Raw genomic sequence first — 13885 nt, 5'->3', positions numbered from 1 at the left:
TTGCTTTCCATAAAATTTATTTAAGTAAAAAATCCTATAAATAATTAATATAAATTATTAATTAAAAAATTTTAATTATTTAATTTAATTAATTATTATAATTATTAATAAATTAATTATTATTTAAATATTTATTATAATTATTATTAAATTAATTATTATTTAATTATTTAATATAATTATTTAACTAATTAATATTTTATATAATTATTTATTTTTTAAATAACTTGTCAAATAATAAATTATTATTGGGTATATGGAATCTCCATTCAAGAGACTTCCTTTTCTTGAAATTGATATAGGAGCTCAACTTTTTTTCCCTCTGACGTATAAATCCTTCTTTTCTTTTGATACTACAGTAGAGTAGATGGACCCCAAATTTTTTCTCATTGGAAATGCTCTTAATTTTTCATGCTAATACAAAACCCAACCTAATGCTGACAAAAGTAAAAAGAAGTACTTAGCTTTATCGGAGTTTGCTGTATAGAGGAGCTCATCGCGCCGGACAGAGAACGTCATCCGTAGCGACAAGGTAGGTTAATTCATGGCTATGGAGTCTATTCACAGTAACCGTGGCCAGAGAAGACATGACTAACGCAACATTTAGTTTTTTTTTTTTTGGTCTAGACGCAACATTTAGTTTAAGGAGAGGGTCAGGTGGTTCTTTGAGTTGGGTTTGGATTGTTGGGCATAGTCCAAATCCACAAAAAAAAATACTTAGCTTAACTGCCAAGTAATTTGCAAATTAAGACCCAAAATAGAAACTAAACTTAATTACTCAAAATTTAATAAAAAATAAAAAAGAGGTGCGTATTTTCCACGCCAAAAGCACCGCAGAGCAGCGTAGCAAAAATACGCTTAAGTAACGGGCTCTGACAATATAAAAAAAAAAAAAAAAACGGTACGTCTTGATCCCCACCATTTCAAATCCCCAAAACTCAAAAGCCAAAATCAGTTGGTTCTCATTCTCTCCTTTCTCATCAATCAAATCGGAACCTCGTATCTTCAATTTCCAATCCTATTCTCAAATCCTGTTCCCAATTTCAACCCTATCCATGGGTACCTCTCAGAGCCGCGAAGGCCTTGAAGTCTCCGACTCCGATTCCGACTACGACGAACGAGACGAAGAACAAGAAGAAGAAAATTACGAAGATGCCCAAACCATTTCCACTTCTGCAACTCAAACACCAACCCAGCTCGATGAAGTTGACGCTAGGCTCAAAGCGTTAAAGCTCAAGTACCAATCAAACACACCTTCTCCTTCTTCTTCTTCTTCCCTTCCGAAAAACGCCGTTAAACTCTACCTTCACATAGGTGGCAACACCCCCGCCGCAAAATGGATCGTCGCCGATAAACGCACCGCTTACTCCTTCGTCAAATCAAACGACAACGAAGAAGTAGAAGATGAAGAGAACGAAAACGACGACAACGACGAGCGAAACGACGGTAAGTGGTACTTGAAGGTTGGGATCAAGGTTAAGGCTAGGGTTTCGACGGAGATGCAATTGAAGATGTTCGGTGACCAACGCCGCGTCGATTTTGTCTCTAATGGAGTCTGGGCTCTCAAATTTCCTACCGACGAGTCATACCGGAGATTCATCACCGAATTCCAGGACCGACTCTTCTACAACGTGTACGACCTCGAACCTACGGAGGAGAACAAAGTGAAGGTCTATGGTAAGGAGTTTATCGGTTGGGTGAAACCGGAGGTCGCCGACGATTCGGTTTGGGAAGACGCCGACGATGCCTCCTTAGGAAATTCACCAAGAATCACCACGCCGGTTAGGTCAAGAGACGATTTGCTGGAGGAGTTCGAAGAGGCTGCGAATGGCGGAGTTCAGAGCCTTACGTTGGGAGCGTTGGATAATAGTTTCTTGGTTAACGACACCGGCGTTCATGTTTACCGGAATTTTGACCGGGGAATTCACGGGAAGGGTGTGGCTGTGAAATTCTCCGGTGGCGATCTCCGGCAGCATACCGCGAACAAAGCCCTGCTGATGAGGGCGGAAACGAACATGATGCTGATGAGTCCAATGAGCGAAGGGAAGCCCAACGCTTCGAAGCTTCACCAGCTTGATATCGAGACTGGAAAGATTGTTACTGAATGGAAGTTTGAGAAGGATGGCGCTGACATCACCATGAGAGACATAACAAACGACACTAAAGGGTCACAATTGGATCCTTCCGAATCAACTTTCCTGGGGTTGGATGATAACAGGCTGTGCCAGTGGGATATGCGTGATAAGAAGGGAATTGTTCAGAACATTGCGAATTCTTCGAATTCGCCAGTGCTGCATTGGAGCCAGGGGCATCAGTTCTCAAGAGGGACTAATTTCCAGTGCTTCGCGACCACGGGCGATGGTTCCATTGTTGTAGGGTCGCTTGATGGGAAGATAAGGCTGTATTCCAAAACGTCGATGAGGCAGGCGAAGACTGCATTCCCGGGACTTGGATCGCCGATCACTCATGTTGATGTTACCTTTGATGGGAAGTGGGTGCTTGGCACCACGGATACCTACTTGGTGTTGATTTGTACGTTGTTCACTGATAAGGATGGGAAGACTAAGACTGGGTTCAGTGGTCGTATGGGAAATCGGATACCTTCTCCGAGGCTGTTGAAGCTCACTCCTCTGGATTCACATTTGGCTGGTGAAACCAATAAGTTCCATGGTGGCCATTTCTCATGGGTAATCACTTTTTCCCAATTATTTTTACGTTTTTGTTATGTTGTCTTATACTTGCATTGCAATAAGATATTAATACATATATCCGTGTTAGCATATTTCATGTAGCTGTTTATTATTATGTCTGTTGGGTAACATCATCAACTGCAGCACATTTAATTTCCCTTTGATCAGTTTTATTAAAGAAAAAAATGAATGTAGTTTTTTTTTTTTTTTTTTTTTTTCAGAACCCCCAGCTGTGCCGCCATTTCATGTTAAAAAAACATACTCCAATCATCAAAATTGAAAGTTTTGTAATTAATGTACTCCAATGCTTCAAATTTCCAGTTTCCTGTTTTGTCTATGATTAGCATATGGGGCAATGTACAAGATTGCGAACATTCGCAAATGAGCTTAGTTTCACTGACTATCATGTTTATATTAGAACTAAAAGAAGTGTAGTGAAGTCAACTTTTCATTTATGGATTGGTGCTGATAAGTGATAATAAAAATAACTCTCTTGTGTGTTGTGCAAGCTGACATGACTCTTACGCAAGATTTTGTGCCATTCCCCTGACCTTCATGCTTTAGAGTTGCAGGATTACCTTTTTTTTTTATGTATGAATATTGAGTTTCTTACCTTGTATTTAGTTATTAACAATAACGATGATGTTGCTGTTTGTGACCATTGTGCTAATATTTTATGGACCTGGAGGGTAAGGCATGTAATCCATTATAAACCTGAGCATATTCCTGGAATCATTTTGATTCTTGTCTTGATGGAGCAAGACATTCTGTCAAGTTGAATGATGGTCTGTGAGATAAAATGGTGGAGGATATTTTTAAGACATAAGGGATGTAGGAATAATGCAAGTCGGATTTATGTTGCTGTTTTCTGTAAATTGGGCTGAAATGCAGAGTAACAGGGGATGCAAACAAAGTATTGTTCTGTTAATCACTTGCATGTTAGTATTCACTTCATTAATATTTGTTGCATACATACTTGAATGTAAAATGAAATGTATACTTCAATTTGATGACATCTGTTTTCATATGGTTGCCTTATATGAATTAATAGCTTGCTTGTTATGTATTGTGGAAACTAGTTCTAATTATAGATTGATTCATTAATACCGTTGTAGCATCAAGTATCTCACATATTTTTTGTTGTCTTTCTCTTTCAGGTCACCGAGAATGGTAAGCAAGAACGCCACCTTGTTGCAACCGTGGGCAAGTTCAGTGTCATATGGGACTTTCAGCAAGTAAAGAACAGTGCTCATCATTGTTACAGAAATCAACAAGGGTTGAAGAGCTGCTACTGTTATAAGATAGTGTTGAAAGATGAGTCGATTGTGGAATCAAGATTTATGCATGAGAAGTTTGCCATTAGTGATTCCCCAGAAGCTCCGCTTGTGGTGGCAACTCCTATGAAAGTCAGCTCTATCAGTCTCTCTGGAAAACGACATGGCTGAACCTTCTTTTTTTTTCACCTTTTTTTGTTTTTTTCCCCTCTTCAATTTTTATGTTTGAAATTAGGATTTTAGTCCCTCAATCGATTTGTTGCCTTGTATTCAAGTCTGAGTGTTTACCGTTTGTTCTTCTGTATAGTAGGTGTTTAGGTTTGCGCTGTATGTATTTTCATTCTTATTCAGTTAATAGTTATACCTTTTTTATTGGTGTGGTATTTCCTATTGGCAAAGATATTTTGTACCCTTTTTTTCAGATAAAGAAAAAAGATAAAAATCGGTTAAAAGATATGCCATTTCTAAGCTTATTTTCTCGTCTCACCTGTATTGAATCTTGGAGATTGAGTACCCTATTGTGCTTCTGGGCATGTTGATCTCCTTTTACCACTTATAATCACTTTGAAGAAATGAATCACACTTACTAAACAAATAATGAATCTGTACTTCCTGCAACGGTTCCTGCATGAAATCTTTAGCCGTGTTCGGATTTTTTGCTGAGAATATGAGCTTGTGAAGTCGGGTATGGAGATCCTAACCACACGATTTTAGAACCAGGCTGAAAAGGCAATATGTAATGGTGCGTTTCAGATACAGAGCGAAAACAATTCTTAAAGTTTCAGATACAGAGCGAAAACAATTCTTAAATTATAAATCCATGCATAAATTAAAATAGAAAAAGCAATAAAATCAATCCATACAAATAGACCGAGTTCCTAACCTTAATGATGAAGAATTAGTTGCTCATGGTTCAGAGAAGAAAACTAGGATTGTAAATTGGAATGGAATTTGATCATATAGCTTCTAATAGGAATTAATTGACCAAGGAATTGGCAGTTAATAAATTTTAGAGGAGACTGGAAAGATCTAAAGAATTAGGGTCTAGTCACATATAGTTTGCCATAAATTAAATCCTACATAATTAAAATAGTTAGTAAAAAAAGTAAATCCGGAAAAATAGATAATTCTGAAACCTTAACTATCTTCTCCATATTTTATTCCCAACTTAATTATTTGTCTATTCTTTTGATATTCTGAGTTGCTGTTTAATGCTCTTTGAACACTCAACATACTATTCTGTTTAACTAACTAAGTAATTTAATCAACCATTGTTGCTTGATCCATCAATCCTCGTGGGATCGACCCTTACTCACGTAAGGTATTACTTGGTACGACCCGGTGCACTTGCCGTTTAGTTTGTGGACTATAAATTCCGCACCAACGCGTCCGCGTCATTAAGAAAATTCCGCGACCCACGTGTACGCGTACTGCACGCGTACGTGTCGCCTGCACCGCACAACTACATTAGTTCGCTGCCCAGTTTTAATTTTCTTTCCCCTTCTCCCAATCCTAATTCTCTCTTGTTCTTTTATCCTTTTCTTTTTCTTTCATCATAATATTTGTCTCTTTCTATTTTCAGTTCTTCTTTGCTTGAGGACAAGCAAACTTTTAAGTTTGGTGTTGACGCTTTGCTTAAGGGTTTTCTGTTTATTCCTATAGCACCAAAAGGGAGGCGAATCATCTTTACGGAGGAGCACAACCTAAAGAATAAAGCAACCACTAAGATAACTAAGGTGGTTGAGTTCCTTTCATATTTTTTATTCCTCCCCTCTTTTTCTATGTTATGTTCCAGTTTTCTGCTATTTTGCTTTATTCTTTAGGATAACTAAAGAATGTTGATGTATAAGGAATAGGAATTTAGAGAATTATTATGATTTCTATGAAATTAATGAAAGTTTAATCCTTGAAGCAAAAGAAACAGCAAAAAAAATAGTTAATAATAAAAGAAAGGTCCAAGGCTCTGAGCATCAATGACTAGGGAGGTCAGACATGATTAAGAGCTCAAAGAGTTGTTTCTCTAGTCATATGCTTGTGGTGTGATTGTGTCAAGTAATCCTTGAGACAGAATACTTAGATTTGAGACCAAGTGCGTTTAACAGAATATGCCAAAGGCTTTGAGCACCACTGTCTGGGAGTAACTGAAAGAAAAATCAGAACTCAAAGAGAGTTTCTCAGTTAAGTGCTTGTGGTGTTTCTGTGTCAAGAAAAGCTTGAGACAAAACATTTAAAGTCACGGCTAGGCCCAAGGTGCAAAGCACCAAAGAAAAATAAATTAAAGTAAATTTTGCTGTGTTCAAGGATTAAACTGAAATATAAAAGATCAGAGAATTCATAATATTATTCGGATTCTAATTCCAAATGACAATGACATTCTTCTAATTCAAAAGAGAGTGAGATGCCAAACCTATTCAGGATTACAGTTATAAACCCCACTATAAAAAGAGACATGAGCTTAATCGAACTCTCATTCTCATGCAAATTCACATCCTAAGCCTATATTAGTTTTGGTTGCTTGAGGACAAGCAACAGTTCAAGTTTGGTGTTGTGATGCGTGAGCATCTTTTCTATTTTTTCCTAGTGAATTTGCATCTAATTTTTTGAGTTTAATAAAGAATTAATTATCTTTTAGCCAATATGGATGCTACTTTGAGTCTTTTGCAATTTTGTTTATTTTAGGTAGCATTCGGCTGGATTTGATGCAGTTTCTGCAGCACAAGAATCAAAGGAGATGACAGCGAAGAGCGACACGTGCGCATGACTGACGCGTACGCGTGATTTGGAGCTTTCCATGGCGACGCGTGTGCGTGATCGACGCGTCTGCGTGACTCGGGAAAAAGACCATCAACGCGTACGCGTGACTGACGCGTACGTGTGACATGTGCCACGTGCAGAAAATGCAGAAAAATGCTAGGGGCAATTTCTGGGTTGTTTTGACCCAGTTTCTAGCCCAGAAAACACAGATTAGAAGCTGCAGAATAGACAAAACAAGTGGTCCCCACCCATCAACTGAAGACTTGCTAATTGTTATAATAAATTCTGATTCAAATTCAAATTTGATTTTAAAATAGGAAAATATATTAGTTTAATTTTAAAAATTAGATTTTAAATTAATTATGATTAGTTATAAAAAGAGGTTACATTCCATAAGGGGGATTCCATTAGGGAATTCTATACAAATTTACATTCCACATTCCATGAGTAACTAAACCTCCACTGTTAAGGTTAGGAGCTCTGTCTATTTGTATGGATTGATTTTATTGCTTTTTCTATTTTAATCCATGTATGGATTTATAATTTAAGAATTGTTTTTTCACTTTTTATCTTATGAATTTGGGTGGAACGGAAGTATGACCCTCTTTCTATTTGAGTTCTTGTAAAACTTGGAAAAGCTCTTTACTTGAACAACAGCTTGAAAATAATTTCTCCTAAATTTTAATTATTTGGATTTAACGGGATACGTGACATATAATCCTCTTATTTTTGGGTAATTAGAATTTTTGTGGCATATAAACTGGAATTTGAACTGCACCCTCTAATTGGAATTAATTAACCAAGGCATTGGCAGTCGATGAATTTTAGAGGAGACTAGAAAGGTCTAAGGAATTAGGGTCTAGTCACATATAGTTTGTCATAAACTAAATCCTACATGATTAAAATAGTTAGTAAGAAAATTTAATCCGGAAAAATAGATAACTCTGAAGCCTTATTTGTTTTCTCCATATTTTATTCCCAACTTATTTATTTGTCTACCCTTTTGATATTTTGAGTTCGAATTTAACCCTTTTGAATATCTCAAAACCTTTTTCTGTTTGCCTAACTAAGCCAATCAATGAATCATTGTTGCTTGATCCATCAATCCTCGTGGGATCGACCCTTACTCACGTAAGGTATTACTTGGTACGACCCAGTACACTTGCTGGTTAGTTTGTGGTTGTAAAATCCAAACGGTGAGTTTGTGGTTGTAAAATCCAAACCAAGTTTTTGGCACATGACACGAAGACAGAGACAATAGGATCGAGACACTAAAAATTATTGTTTGTGTATTGTATTTGGATACGATGTATAAGACACTCATGTAATGTCCAGTATTACGTTTGGATACACATGGACAAGACTAAAATATTATATGAAATGATTAAAATAACCATATGATTCCAAATTTTCTACATCAAGTTGATGCCAGGGCATCTAGGCCAGTTTTACTGACCTTTTCTTTACTGTTTTAGTGTAGTTTCATGCATTTTCTTAGGAAATAAGAAAGTTTTAGATAAAAGAACACTTACATCTTGATTTAGACAAATATTGTGAATTTTACATTATTTCATGAGAATTATGCAAGGAATGAATGTTAGACTGGATAATGCATGATTTCATGACTTGGATTAGAGCTTTGATGCACTTTATTTGTGTAATTTCAGGACAAAGGAAGCAAGAAAGAGCCACGTTAGCATCCACGTTAACCTAGTTAGCATAGGTACTAACGTGGAATAGGGATAAGCCTGCAGCGTTAATGAGAAAAGTGGACACCAGTAACGCCCTCGAAGCCATCATGAGCCACGTTAATTGCCACGTTAACTACATTAACGTGGTAGTTAACGTGGAGACAAAAAAGACTCCAACGTTAGTGGTAATTGTGATCACCACTAACGCTCCAAGATGTGGCAATGAACCACGTTAAGAGCCACGTTAACTAAGTTAACGTGGACTCTAACGTGGAAGAGAGGAACAATGCCAACGTTAGTGACATTCACCTTTGTCACTAACGTTGGATCAAGCTTGCATTGCCCACGTTAGTGGTCACGTTAAGACCACTAACGTGAAAGTTAACGTGGAGTTGAAGTTGATGAGCCAACGTTAGTGACACTCACCTTTGTCACTAACGTTGGGATGTCATTCATAACCACGTTAAGAGCCACGTTAACTTAGTTAACGTGAGCTCTAACGTGAGAACTAGGGGCACAAGGCAACGTTATTGGGAAAGGTGAGTCCCAATAATGCTTGCGAAGATGAGACATAACCACGTTAAGAGCCACGTTAACTTAGTTAACGTGAGCTCTAACGTGGGGACTAGGGGCACAAGGCAACGTTATTGGGAAAGGTGAGTCCCAATAACGCTTGCGAAGGTTTGTAAGGCAACGTTAGTGGTCACGTTAGTACCACTAACGTTGGAGTTAACGTGGGCCATGTGGTGGGAACGTTAGTAAGAAAAGTGATTGCCACTAACGTTCTCGAACCCATAATGTCACTCAGCGTTAACGCCACTAACGCCCCAAGCCAAAGTCCATGCTTACATCACTTTTTCTCTGCAACTAAAGCTGAGCCCACTGAAGATTCCCAACTACGTCAACTTAAGATCAAAGGCCCATATCCAAGACTTGCAGAATTGACTAGAAGACCAAGAAGAGTAGTATATATAGGAGTAGTTTTGAACTAGAAGGGAGATTGGCACATTGGAGAAAATTACACTATGTATATTTTACTTTTCTGCAACTTCTAGAGTTAGAATGTATCTTTCTTCTTCTTCATTTCCATTTTCCAGAGCTATGAACAACTAAACCCCTTTCATTGGGTTAGGGAGCTCTGTTGTAATTTGATGGATCAATCATAGTTTTCATTATTCTTCTTCTTTCTTTTCTCTTGATCTTACTAGAAAGCTTTTGATATTCATCTAATTGGATTGTTATCTTGGGAAAGAAACTCTCCATAATTGGATCTCCTCTGAGCTTTGGAAAAGGGATGAGGAGATCATGCTAGAAATGCTTTCTCATGTTGGAGCAAATTGGGGTTTGGATGGGTATAGTAACATGTAACCCTACCAACACTTTGATTTGGAAATACATGTGGTATAATCAGTGACCATACCTCATCTCTTCTCATGAGCAATTAAATCAAGGAATTGGGCAATTGTTCAAGTTTAGAGAGATTGGATTGCCAAGGAATTGGGATTCAATCACTTAAGATTGCCAAGGAGATCAATGAATGCATTGATTGCGGAAGAGATGAGAATGAACTTGATCCGGAGAATGCAACACCTCCTGAACCCAATGATTTTCCCATTTCTGATCTTACCCATTCTCTTTGCTTTCTGTCATTTACTTTCATGCTAATCACCCTAATTCCCCATTTAAGATTCTGCACTTTATTTTCTGTCATTTACTTTCCTGCCATTTACTTTTCTGCAATTCTATATCCATTTTCTGCTTAGGTCAACTAGAGCATTCTTCCAATTAAAATTGCTTAACCAATCAATCCCTGTGGGATTCGACCTCACTCTATTGTGAGTTTTTACTTGACGAGAATTCGGTATACTTGCCGAAGGAAATTTGTTGAGAGACAAATTCCCATGCATCAAGTTTATGGCGCCGTTGCTGGGGATTGATTTTGAATCAACAATGATTAAATTGGAAGATCACTAGATTGAGTATTCTTTTTTTCTTTTTTTTTTATTTTGTTTAGCTGTTACTTTCAGTTACAGTTACTTCTTTCCTTTCCTTATCTCCCCTTTTATTTTCTCGCATTATTTACAATTCTGTTTAGTAACCCACTAACTGTTTGACAATTTGCACTACTCACACTAACAATCACTTTAACCATTATAATTTCTGCAATTTCTTTCTTGCTGTGAGCTGTGCTGGTTGTATGACAGGTAGAAGAAGCGGAGCTTCAACACCCTTTGATTCTGAACCTGAGAGGACTCTCCTTAGAAAAAGGAGGGAAGCAAGAGGCAAAAGAGTTGTTGGAGCAGAGGAAGAGGAGGAATTCTTTGAAACAATCATGGAGGATAACCATGAAGGAGAAGCTCATAACCATGCCAGAGATGGTCATGTGAATCATGCTGAGCCAGGAAGAAGGGTTCTAGGATCTTACATCAACCCAGACCCAGGCAACTGCGGAAGCAGCATCCAAAAGCCAACCATACATGCTAACAACTTTGAGTTAAAACCCCAGCTCATCACCCTTATTCAGAACAACTGTTCATTTGGAAGAAGTGCCCAAGAAGAACCAAATCAACATTTAACCACGTTCATAAGAATATGTGACACCGTGAAGTCTAATGGCGTCCACCCAGATGTTTACAGATTGCTCTTGTTCCCCTTTTCACTCAGGGACAAGGCGTCTAAATGGCTGGAGTCTTTCACAAAGGAGAGTTTAACAGCATGGGAAGATGTAGTGAACAAATTCTTGGCAAGGTTCTATCCTCTTCAAAGGATCAACAGGCTGAGAGCTGAGATACAAACTTTCAGGCAACAAGATGGTGAGACTTTCTACGAAGCGTGGGAGAGGTTTAAGGATTTTATGTTCCAGTATCTTTTTGTCATTGATCCCCACAAAAAAAGAGACAGGGTATCCTGAAATAAGAAAAGTTTTGTTCCGATGGAACCTTCTCTTTTATCGAAGATTGGCTCTTGATACATGGTCAAACTGGTGCTTGTTGTTGCACCAGGAGCCGTTGTGTTCGGTGCTAAAGCGTGGGTATTTTGTATCCATTGAGCAAAGACGGGTTGTAATTGTATAGCGGTAAATTCCGAAATTTCTTTGTATTTGTATGTAGTAAAAGCGCTTTCTTTTTATTTTTTTTATTATGATTAACGATATACTATTAGCAACATTTGTATCACAATCTTTTTTTCATATCCATAACTCGGATACTGATGGTACACTCAAATCTAATACAAATCGAATAATAAAAGAATTTGTCAGTGGAAAAAACGTAAGAATGAGGAAACAATGAGATGGTCCTGAAGAAGGTGCCCACCGGACATGTTCAATGAATGGGTACAGCTGCATATTTTCTATGAGGGACTCTCGTATGAATAAAAGAAGGCATTGGTCCACTCATCCGGAGGATCTTTAAACAAGAAGAAGACCATTGAAGAAGCTATAGATGTCATTGAGACTGTAGCTGATAATGACTACTTCTATGCTTCTGAGAAGAGTAACACTCGAGGTGTAATGGAACTGAACCATGTTGATGCACTACTAGCTCAGAACAAGATGATTACCAAGCAAGTAGCTGACCTTACAAAGCAAATGGAGAAGAACGTAGTTGCTGCAGTCACCACACAATCATCAACCCAAGAAGGAGTAAACACAGAGGAAGGAGGTGAATGGGAGCAAGCCAACTATGTTGGTAATTCACCAAGGCAAAATCATGATCCATACTCCAAAACTTACAATTCAGGATTGAAGAACCACCCCAACTTTGGGTGGGGAAACCAACAGGACCAATGCCAAGATTAGAGACGTCAAAATCACAATCCTAACAACCATGCTGTCCACCAACATTCATCACAAAGATCATATCAACAACCATCTAACCACACTCCTCAACACCCATATCAAAACCAGCATGATCACCCTCACTCTTATAACCCAAACCCACCATCATACTCTGAGGATAGACTCTCTAGAATTGAAACCTTACTTGAAGGTTTATGCAAGGAAGTCCAGGACAACAAAGCATTCAAGGATGAGGTGCGAACCAACATCAAGAACCAAGAAGAAACCATCGAAAGGTTAGAATCCCAAGTAGGGTATCTATTCCAGCAAATTCCTAAGTCCACTGATAGCTTCCCAAGTGACACAGAGAAGAACCCCAGAGGAGAAGCTAAGAAAGTAAGATGGGAAGAGTGCAAGGTAATCACCACTAGTGATGAAGTGAGTGTGGGGGAAGCAGTCACACAAGCAAAATATCTTCAAGACAGTCCAGAAGATAAGCATGAGGAGAGAAATCAGGAACCCAACCCTCCACAGAAGGAGAAAGAAGAGGGTCTGAACCCATATGCACCCTTTCCCCAAAGACTAAAAGGTGGTGAAGCAAGAAGAATATACTCAAGGTTCCTTGATATGTTTGCATCTCTTCATGTAAACATACCATTCATTAAAGCTCTCCAACAGATGCCCTTATACATTAAGTACATAAAAGAGCTTCTGACCAGGAAGAGTTCATTGAAAGGTGGGGAAACAATACTGATGAATAAGGAGTGTAGTGCTCTCATTCAACCACAGCTACCTATAAAAAGAAAAGACCCAGGGAGCTTCCACATCCCTTGTGCTATAGGCGAAACAAAAATTGACAAAGGGCTTTGTGACTTGGGAGCAAGCATCAACTTAATGCCCCTCTCTCTCATGAAGACGCTCCAAATCAATGAACTAACTCCTACTGATGTAATTATCATATTAGCTGACAAAACTCAAAAACAGGCAATAGGAGTAGTTGAAAATGTGCTGGTGAAGGTTGGGAGCTACTATCTCCCCACAGACTTTGTTATCCTAGAGATGGAAGAAAGTCATCTCCATCCAATCATCTTAGGGAGGCCATTCTTATCCACTGCTAGGGCACTTATAGATGTGGAACGGGGAGAGCTAATCTTAAGGATACATGATGAACAACTCACCTTCAATGTCTTCAAATCATGGCAAGAAGCAAGTCAAGAAAACAAAGAATCAAGAGAAGAGCATAATGAAGCATTGAGGCAAGAAACAAGCAGTGAAGCACAAACAACACAATTGGAAACCCCATTGGTTGGAAAGCTATATATTCAGGAAGAACCACATTCAAAGGTAACTCAAAGGGAGCTGAGCCCACCAGAGTCATGCAAAGCTAGTAACAAGGATCCCTTAGAGAAAGAATCTATAGAAAGCAAGACAGCATCAAGAGAAACAAGGAGGAAAGTACCCAGAAGATGGAGAAACAAGAAAATCCCTACAGAGGATTTCTCTCCAGGAGATGAAGTGATTTCTGCTCACTATCCAATTATCCCACCTCATCTTCCTACCATCCCATCTCAGCTACCTCAAGTATACATCATCAACAAAGTCTTATCCTTGGAACATGTGGAGCTTCTCAACAAAGCCACTGGAGACAAACACACTGCAAGAGGGGAAGACTTGAAGCACCACCAACCACCCTGACAA

General features: G+C 38.5%; 1 protein-coding gene and 1 non-coding gene across 2 annotated transcripts; one reads left to right on the top strand and one right to left on the bottom strand.

Annotated features, from left to right (window-relative positions):
• Positions 1-593: 593 nt before the first annotated feature.
• On the top strand, positions 594-4418 carry LOC112715581 (protein CYPRO4). The gene is made up of 2 exons (XM_025767358.3): positions 594-2687; positions 3848-4418. The coding sequence occupies exons 1-2, from the start codon at positions 1056-1058 to the stop codon at positions 4133-4135; spliced, it is 1920 nt and encodes a 639-aa protein (XP_025623143.1). The 5' UTR covers positions 594-1055; the 3' UTR covers positions 4136-4418.
• Positions 4419-11182: 6764 nt separating this feature from the next.
• Positions 11183-11291, bottom strand: LOC112719138 (small nucleolar RNA R71). Its single transcript, XR_003161453.1, has one exon. It is a non-coding gene; the product is annotated as a small nucleolar RNA R71 (small nucleolar RNA).
• Positions 11292-13885: the final 2594 nt, after the last annotated feature.

This window comes from Arachis hypogaea, chromosome 10 (genome assembly GCF_003086295.3).
Source record: "Arachis hypogaea cultivar Tifrunner chromosome 10, arahy.Tifrunner.gnm2.J5K5, whole genome shotgun sequence".
In the NCBI taxonomy this organism is placed as follows: Eukaryota; Viridiplantae; Streptophyta; class Magnoliopsida; order Fabales; family Fabaceae; genus Arachis; species Arachis hypogaea.
Note: the sequence above shows the minus strand (reverse complement) of the source record. Positions and strands in the feature narration are given on the sequence as shown.

Excerpts from the sequence above, each read along its gene's own strand:
- LOC112715581 (XM_025767358.3), top strand. The coding sequence starts at position 1,056 with ATGGGTACCTCTCAGAGCCGCGAAGGCCTTGAAGTCTCCGACTCCGAT. Across the intron at positions 2,688-3,847 it reads ATGGTGGCCATTTCTCATGG|GTCACCGAGAATGGTAAGCA; the intron begins GTAATCACTTTT and ends TTTCTCTTTCAG.